Source organism: Hydractinia symbiolongicarpus, chromosome 13, assembly GCF_029227915.1.
Source record: "Hydractinia symbiolongicarpus strain clone_291-10 chromosome 13, HSymV2.1, whole genome shotgun sequence".
In the NCBI taxonomy this organism is placed as follows: domain Eukaryota; kingdom Metazoa; phylum Cnidaria; class Hydrozoa; order Anthoathecata; family Hydractiniidae; genus Hydractinia; species Hydractinia symbiolongicarpus.
Genome location: NC_079887.1, coordinates 19,420,743 through 19,430,469, shown reverse-complemented (window position 1 = coordinate 19,430,469; position 9,727 = coordinate 19,420,743). Strand labels below are relative to the sequence as shown.

Sequence of the window (9,727 nt, the reverse complement as noted above, 5' to 3'; positions counted from 1 at the left end):
CAACAACCAGGTTGTATTATATTGGCACATAATTCTGCTAAGATGATTCACTGTATATTGACCTTATATAAATATAATACTTTACATTGAGTATATCTTTGAGTTGTAGGGGGAGAGAGTTTCTATTAACGTGCCTGCCCTGCCTTGCCGTTCCCTTGCCATTGCCTACCCTTCCTACGCCTTTTCTGTTGCCTGCCTTCTATGGCCTTGCCTGTGCGTCCCATGCCTTGCCTACCCCTGCCTTGCTGATTCCTCTTCCTGTTTTCTTGCCTGCTTTGTTGTGCATTGCCGTGCCCTTTTCTTGCCGTGCTTAATGCCTTTGCCTACCCTTCCCATGCCTTTTCTGGTGCCTGCCTACTATGCCCTTGCCTGTGCCTCCCATGCCTTGCCTACTCCTGCCTTGCTGATTCCTCTTCCTCTTTCCTTGGCTGCCTTTGCCGTGCCTTTGCCGTGCTTAATGCCTTTGCCTTGGCAACCTCTCCGCAACACTTTCTATACTAGTTTCATCTCATCTTGGTAACTATTTTTGCGGAGAGAGAGCCATTGCTCGAACGGAGCTATTTTCCTCGTTCCCATAAATATATTAGAGCGTGACAAATTTCCGCGTTTCCCCCTAGTACGTGAAATTTTGATGAAAACGTCCGACTTTTGACCCACTTACCCAAATATTTTTTATGGTCATTTCTTCCGTGAAAATCCGGTTGGTCGAGACACGCCATTTTCAGTTAAGATCAGGTCGGCATACAGCATTAGCCACGTGATTCATAAGTTACTCTTACTAATATCACATGACATTTCCTCAGATACATAGCGCTTGAAACGAAAATTTAGTTGATGATAGCTTGATGATAGGGTAGAAGGGTATTTTGAGGAAAACGAAGAAAGGGTATGTACAGCTAGTAGATCACTATTTCTTTACATTGATAACCCCTTCTTATCCTTACTGCCACCTAAAGCTAGCTAGTATAAAACTGCCCACTTAGCTGGCATAATAACAGAACTTAGATAACATATAGCTAGCTTACTTTAACCGTTTAGCTAGCTATAAAAAAGGGCTAAACTTTAGAATATCCCCTTCAAATAGTAAATTAAATTTAATACAACCAACGACCAACTTTTGTAAAATCATTAACCAAAATAACGCTATATGCAACGTCTACAACACTATCACGTTAGCGCCTACGCGTCTTTTAATTCGTTGCTTCGCGCAATGTCACGACATCGTATCTGACGTTAAAAATAACGACCGTTTATTAAAACAGTCATTCTTGTAACAAACGGCTTCGCGTATCTATCGCCCATATCTTTTATAATGTATTCTTCAAAATCAATTATTAATTCACAACCTGAAGAAGTTTGGGCCGAATTAAACTCAAGATTTATTAATCATAACGTCAAGTATGAAAACGTTCTATCCGAACAATTGTTTACATATCTTAACAATAAAGCAACAGCTGCAGGTACAAACATTGGATATGTTCTTGCTTCCGTAATAACTACAGCTAATTACTTGACCTCTAAAAATCACGGTTCGATTGAAATAAGAAATGGTTATAGCATTAACCTTAACACATTTTTCTTGTTTGTTGGACAGCCGTCTACAGGAAAGTCGCCCGCTATTAAGATGGCAGTTAATCAACCATTAAAGGCTATTCAAGAAGATACAGACATTATATCTAACACCACCACATCTGGCTTGACAAAGTGCCTCTGTACAAGAAAATGTACATACATTGTTAATGCCGAAATACAGGAGTACTTGTACAAAATATTGAAAAAAAACGATGAGAATTACACTGGGGATATGGAGATTCTATCGAAGATTTTTAGTGGAGAAAATGTGTCTATTCAATTCAGTACTGAAAATAACAGATATATACCTGAAAATTGCGCATTGTGCATATTAGGTAATTATTTTTTATTTATTCTTTTTCTTTTCTCCTTATGCAACGCATACCGTAAATGACGGATTAAGCGCCCCGTGCTCAATACGCCCCCTGTCGAATAAGTGTCCCGGGGTTAGGGAAATATTTGTAAGTAAGCGCCCCGGAACCTTAATCCGTTATTTACGGTATACGCAGATGCGGTTAGTTGGTTCGTAATCTAACTTTTTAGCTCCTTCCAAAAAGTGAAGCAAAAATATACACCATAAAGGCTGATGAATATACGTTTAAACAAAATCAATTCTTGTGATTACAAAAAGGTTTTAAAAATATGCACACGTATTAAATTCTTTATTTTTTAAGTTGCTACACAAATAAAAAGCATGGCTTTTATTTTGTCTTTAATGGATAAAGGTAATGGATTTTTGGACCGATTTTTAATTATAACACCTCGTTCATACCGTCCGATGCCCAAGGAACAACAAATCGCCCAACAATCCTCAACAACCATCGATATCAAGGATATTTATGCCAACTATGTACACATAGATAATACAATATTCTATTTTGACGAAAATGCGTTAAAGTAAGAAGATTTTTAATAATTTTAAACTTTATACATGACATGATAAATAATCTCTTCTTCCTTTTCTTCAATTCTATTTCCCCCTCTTTTTTTTTTTTTTACCAATTTGTATAGATTGTACGACAACATGGAGACACAGTTTTTGACCGATCTAAACAACGATCTTTTGCACGGCAGACCAACCAGCAAGTCTAAAAAACCAGAGTTAATTCCAAAAGTTGCTGTCGCTCTACACACAGTGGAATACTTTTATAATGCCCTTTTTAATGAAGTTGAATTTACATGTCTACCAGAAGCTATTTCCTTGCAAACATTGGAACGTGCCATAATGTATGTTGAATCAATTGATGAACAGAAAGAATTATTTTACACAGTTAGTCTTTTAAATATTTTATAATTAAGTTACAGCAAATTTGCATTTATTATCTCTTCATAGACATTTATTCATCTCATTTATGACAATATTTTTCGTTTTAGTATATCACAGAATTGGTTAGTACCAGCAAAACACCATCAGTTAAACGTGCCCCAACTTCTGATGAATATAAAAAAGCTGTTTTAATGACACCGGGTGCCTTCGTCACATACAGATCCTTCAAACAAAGTACATCAAAAAGATTTCGCGGTTTACTATCCCAAGAATTTGTTAAGTTTATAGAAAACTTTGTTAACAAAGACATTGGTCGTTTGGTTAGTGTATCCATAGAATAAGTCGTTCTTACTTATAAAAAAGTTTACAAATTTATCAACACCAAAATATATAGGTTAGCTATAACAAAGTTAATCGGGTTTAAAATTGTAAATTTTAATAAAACTTATTTTACTAGATTGACAAATTGTATACAGATATGCCGAGGCAAAAAATGCTCGAAAAAAGTTTCTTATAAAAAATTGCTTGTACATGAAAAAGTATAAACACTGTTCGGAAAGTTGCGTAACATTTGAGTTGTGTTCAGCATGTTTTTACTATTATTTGTATTGCTTAAATTTAGTCACGTTTTCTTATTTTCTGTATGATTAATATGAGTAATTGTAAAAAAAGTTTCTGAAGACAAGTCATGTGTTTTTGATGAATCTTTTAACACTGCAAGAGTAGCTAAAATTATGCAATGTAGGGAATTCATTAACGTCCCGTTATCTGATATAAGCTTTTCTGTGTATCACGAATGACAAATACTCTGCCTGAGAAATTACAGTAAGGGACCATAGTAAGTACATTTTCTATTATTTTATAATTAGATTACAATTTAACGATTCATTATTCGTTTTTCAAATCTACAAATATTCTTTGATACAATAATTTCAATAACTTGCAAAGAAGTTGATTAATTTCTGATTAAATCATAGCATGGATTACCCACCGTTAAAAAGATTAAAAAGCCGGGGAACACAATGTGGTGTCAATAGTGTTAGTCATGACAAGTCTACGCAATTTGGACCTTCTCATAACAGTTATGATCGTTTTATCCGCTCATCCGATAAAACAGCATTTACAACACACAAATACTTAATCACAAACATCACGAATACCAAAGAGAATGCCTTATCGTGGTGTTTTGATAACAATTTGTTAATAAAACAAAGAAAATGCGATAAATGTAACAATGACATGATCTTGTCTAAGTGCAAAAGTTCAGATGGAATTAGATGGCGTTGCCAAAAGAATGGTCATTTTATTGAAACGTCAATTCGCAAAGGTAGCTGGTTTGAAAAGTCTAATTTGACGATAGAAGAGGTGATTGAAATGACGTATTGGTGGACCACTGGTATCGATCAAAATCAAATAGCCAAACAAATGTGCATATCAAGTTCTACTGCTGTTGACTGGGATATGTTTTGCCGAGAAACGTGTGAAGTATTACTCTTCCAAAATTCATCAAAGATTGGCGGTAAAGGTGTACGAGTTCAAATTGACGAGAGTAAGTTTGGAAAGCGTAAATACCACAGGGGCCATCGTGTAGATGGACAGTGGGTTTTTGGTGGTATAGAAGAATAATCGCGAAAGAACTTTCTTGTAGCGGTAGAAAAGAGAGACAGAGAGACACTGATACCTATAATAAAAAATTGGATCCTGCCTGGTACAACTATAGTTTCAGATTTTTGGAAACCATATGATATTTTAAGTGAATTAGATTTTGAACATTTAAAAGTTTACCACTCAGTTGAATTTGTTAACTGTAACGGAGATCATACAAATAAAATTGAAGGACACTGGAGGCAAGTTAAATCAACATTACCATCATTTGGAGTAAAAAAATCCCACTTTTCATCTTACATGGCGGAATTTATGTGGAGATATGCTAACAAGGATCAAGATTTATTTTCGAAATTCATTTGCGACTTATCTTCTGTGTATTTGTCGGATGAAATTTTCGCATTTTCATAATTTATTTTCGGATTTTTTCAATGGATTCCTAATTTCAATTACAAGATAAAAAGTTTTTCAAAAATTTTGTTGCAATTTTAAAAAAAGCCTTTTTCTTCGTTCTTATTATTTAACTTTAAAGATTTCCATTTGAGTTTAGATACATTTCCACTCAAGAACAGACGGATAGAAGAATTGAAATTTTTCGTTCTGTACAAACTGATATTTGAAATCAATTCGACTGTCCTTGCAGATATATTTTAATCTTGAATTTGACAAGAACAAAAAATATTAACTATAAATTCTATGCGGGAATCCTTTTAAACAATTTATCACCAGGCTATTATTTTTGTGTATTTAATTTGCAGTAAATATGAAATTTTAAAATTTTAAAATGTTTTATCCACCTACTAGGATTTATAGATTTATATAATTATCGTTGGTCGTTGGCCGTTGGCTCGTAACCATTTGTTGCTCGTAACCGTTTCGTTGGTAGTTGGTCGTTGGACCATAACAAATACTTTTTCCTAATTGTCATCGTTAGTCGTTGGTCTTTGGCCGTTGGATGATAACAAATACTTTTTCCTGATTGTCATCGTTGGTCGTTGGTCGTTGGCCATTGGATGATAACAATTACTTTTTCTTGATTGTCATCGTTGGTCGTTGGCCATTGGATGATAACAAATACTTTTTCTTGATTGTCGTCGTTGGTCGTTGGATGATAACAAATACTTAGATAGATAATTTTAAATAATATGATAGTTGGTCGTTGGTTATTTGTATTGCTGTCTTCTGCTGTAAAGGGGAAATTCTAAAACCGCTCCTAAAAAAGGGCTATAGCATAAAACTAGCTACAAAGCTTGCAGAAAATTTACTACTTAGCTGGGATAGAACTACCCATGTAGCTAGCAATAAATTGAAATTTTTGCTGGCATAAAATCAGCAACATAGCTAGCATAGAAAAATTGTTTGAGACTGATTTTCTACCTATCCTGCTTAAGTAAAGCTAGCCGTACCTAACAGCCGTACCTTAGCCGTACGTAACTACACTTTTCTTTTTAAGGTGAGGTAATGTATTTTAATGGAAAAAACTGAGCTAATCGTAGTGGTAAATTTGTTGTGTCACTGAATTTCTGTTTCTCAATCGCCAATGAACCCGCAAAATACGAAAAATGTTAACGAAACATCTTGCTCTTATAGAAACCAAACGGGGGAGAGCGCGGGAAGGTGATTCCCAAATCGACAAATTAAGTACGGCTGGCAATAAAAAGGTGGTTAGTACGAGCGCTGAACTTCAATGCGACTTATCAAGTAAAGTAAAATAAAGGGGATAGGTAAGGAAAAGAGATGAAAAATATGAAAATTATAAGACAACATATATGGACCATATTAAGGTACGGCTAGGTCCTATCGTATAAGAAACATCTTCAAATGCTAAAATTGTTCCATAAAAACGAAATTAGGTTAGGTATGGCTAGCTAAAATAAGGTACGGCTGGAAAATATTAAGGTACGGCTGGGTCCTATCGTATAAAAAACATCTTCAAATGCTACAAATGTTCCATAAAAACGAAATTAGGTTAGGTATGGCTAGCTAAAATAAGGTACGGCTGGACCATATTAAAGTACGGCTAGGTCCTATCGTATAAGGAACATCTTCAAATGCTAAAATTGTTCCATAAAAACGAAATTAGGTTAGGTACGGCTAGCTAAAATAAGGTACGGCTGGAAAATATTAAGGTATGGCTAGGTCCTATCGTATAAGAAACATCTTCAAGTGCTAAAATATGTACAATGAAAACGAAATTAAGTTATTGAAAATTTGTAGCATTTGAAGTTGTTTCTTATATGATAGGACCCAGCCGTACCTTAATATTATCTAGCCGTCCCTTATTTTGGCAACCGTATTTAAATTTAGCCAGCTGTAGTCACTTTTAGCGCTAGCTCTAATATTATCCGCAGCGTAATAATGTTCAATCTTACTTTACTAATGTTTTTCATACATTCAATTTTAAAAATCTCTTTTGTATCTGTATTAAAATCATTTTATAAAAAATTATAATACATGTAAGATATATTATTATCGGTATTTCATCATTGAGGATTCCCTGGGGGTTACTGGGGCTCGACGATGGAGTGCTCCATTTTTCAACATTTTTATCGGCATAGATATTCACCTAAAAAACGAAATAAAAGTTAGACAATTTAACTTTGATATACATTAACTACTAATTTTAAGCTTAGAAGCAAGTGGTCTTACACAGAGCTGCTAATTACGAATTTTCTTAAGTACGGCTAAGGTACGGCTAAGGTGCGGCTGTTAGGTACGGCTAGCTTTACTTAACCCCTATCCTCTATCTAGCTAGCTATTATACATATATACTACACAGTGAGTGAGATAATTCTACTCTGTAGGAATATCCCATCATACAGCTTGTTCTAGCTACAATCGTCCACAAAATGGCCAAACATAGCCAGCTAGATATTTTGCAGATAGTAAATGTTTATATACAGGTATGTCACGTGTAATTGTTTACGTTGCTTAGCCACAAAAGAGCAGTTCTTAACATTAAGGGGGAATAGAGAGCCATATTTTCATGGACGATTGTAGCTAGCTATATATATTGTACACACGTCAGGAAATAAACTTTTTTAACCCTGCCGCTGAGCATACACCAGTGCGGCTGAAGTTACAGATGTGAAAATTATTTCAATACTCGTTCAATCGTCAACATGTATTGAAAATCTCCAAGTGTATTCATTATTTCTTACCTGATTTCACGATATGTATACAAATAATGTCCCAATAATTTCTGTTTTTGTAACTTGACCCGATCTTTACACATGTGGCTCTAATGATGTTTTTGTTCAGTCTAGAATAAGATATTTTTATCCTACTGTCATGAAAACTTGTTTGCAAACAAAACATATACTGCTATTTGATTTTTAGCTGCACAGGCTAACAACAGGCTGTTTCCGCTGTGTTTTTTTAAACCGAAGTTGCAGTAAAGGTTTTTTTAAAAATGTATTACGGCTGTCCGATTTTATGATTAATTTTTGAAACTTTTCCCATAAAATATTGCAGGATTCTTTAGGAGCTTAAAAACAGGTTTTGAACAGTGTTTTTATTTTTAAATGATACAAAAAATTTTCCGCAAAATAAAATTGCTGAATGATTGTTTTAGCTGTCTAGGATAACAACAGGGTGTTTACTGTCTGTTTATGTGAACCAAAGTTTTTTCGGATGTGCGCCACAGTATATTTGTACTAATCACTCAGCCTAGTGTTAACGACAAGCTATTACCTGTGTTTCTATTTAACAGAAGTTGTGCTAAAGTTATTTTCAAAGGGTTTGTTTACCTATACTAATGGCGCACCACAGATTAAAGTACATATATATTTTAAGTTTTACCGGGAACATTTTGTGAAACAGTTTTCGCTATGACATTGCACAATATGTAAATTGTGTTTCTATTCAAGCTAAAGTTGAAGGAAATATATATTTTGTTAATCTGAAAAATATAATTACACACCCGACACACCTTTAATGTTGTGTGTTTCACTCGATTTATGATATACTGCACACCTGTACTAAAGCGAGCCACCTGAATGTGTGGTACAGTTTAAAATTTGTATTAATTGTTCCATCAAGCGTTTAACGCCAGGTAACACAGTTACTTGTGGCTTAACCAGCGTAAATTCCTAAGTGTATATAATACTCACCTGTAAAGTTTTGTATATATATATATTTATGTTTATGCCCTGCTGGTCTAATGGCTATGACACTCATGCTAATGAGAGATTCAGGTTCAAATCCTGGACAGGGCTAGGAAAAACATAATTATCTTGCACCTACAACAACCAGGTTTTCATATAATAGGTAATCTTTGAGTAGGACTTCTGATTATTTCTATATCTTGACTTTTTAATGTTGTTGTCATTGGAACCAAGTTAATCTCAGATTTATCAAAAAATGATATGTCGTTATGACCGATTGTTTAAATACTTGTAATGGCACATAATTCTGCTATGATTCACTGTGTATTGACCTGAGATAAATTTGAGACTTTTTTTTGAGATATTGAATTTGAAACATTTGCACCTTAATATTTTCTATACTCCTGGACTAATATGATACTTAACTTAGACATATTGAGTATACGCAATCTTTGAGTTGTAAGGTGGAGATTTTCTACTAAAGTCATGCACCCCTGCCTTGCCGTTCCATTGCCTTGCCAGCACTGACTGTGCCTTTCTTTGCCTACCCTTCCTATGCCTTTTCTGGTGCCTGCCTACTATGTCCTTGCCTGTGGCTCCCATGCCTTGCCTACCCCTGCCTTCCTGATTCCTCTTCCTATTTCCTTGACTGCCTTTGCCCTTTCCTTGCCGTGCTTAATGCCTTTGCCTTGGCAACCTCTCCGCAACACTTTCTATATTGATTGCGGAGCGTAGTGAAGGGGAGCGCCAGCGAGCCGAGCGCAGCGAAGCTATTTTCCTCGTTCCCATAAATATATTAGAGCGTATCGAATTTCCGCGTTTTCTCCTAGTACATCAAATTTCAAAACGTCTGATTTTTGACCCACTTACCCAAATATTTTTTATGGTCATTTCTTTCGTGAAAATTTGGTTCATTGAGACCATGCCGTTTCCAGTTGAGATCAGGTCGGCATACGGCTTTAGCCACGGTCACTCTTACTAATATCACGTGACACATACATAGCGCTTGAAATGAAAATTGCGTTGATGGCCATATTGGCTTGTTGGACGTAATGGATGGAAGGGCATTTTCAAGAAAACGAAGAAAGGGTATGTTAGCTAGTATATCACTATTTTTTACATGTAATGAGCCCCTTTCTAGCCTCACTCACACCTAAAGCTAGCTAGTATAAAACTG

At 35.2% G+C, this 9,727-nt stretch overlaps 1 protein-coding gene and 1 long non-coding RNA gene across 2 annotated transcripts; one reads left to right on the top strand and one right to left on the bottom strand.

The window, feature by feature from the left end:
- The first annotated feature begins 310 nt into the window (after positions 1–310).
- LOC130623165 (uncharacterized) lies at positions 311–3,639 on the top strand. Its single transcript, XM_057438652.1, has 6 exons — positions 311–1,907; positions 2,298–2,469; positions 2,584–2,842; positions 2,947–3,159; positions 3,297–3,345; positions 3,512–3,639. Exons 1-6 carry the CDS (start codon positions 1,313–1,315, stop codon positions 3,637–3,639), a joined length of 1,416 nt encoding a protein of 471 aa, XP_057294635.1. The 5' UTR covers positions 311–1,312.
- Positions 3,640–4,846: 1,207 nt separating this feature from the next.
- On the bottom strand, positions 4,847–9,727 carry LOC130623016 (uncharacterized). Its single transcript, XR_008981129.1, has 2 exons — positions 7,606–9,727; positions 4,847–7,010 (listed from the first exon to the last, which is right to left on the bottom strand). It is a non-coding gene; the product is annotated as an uncharacterized LOC130623016 (long non-coding RNA).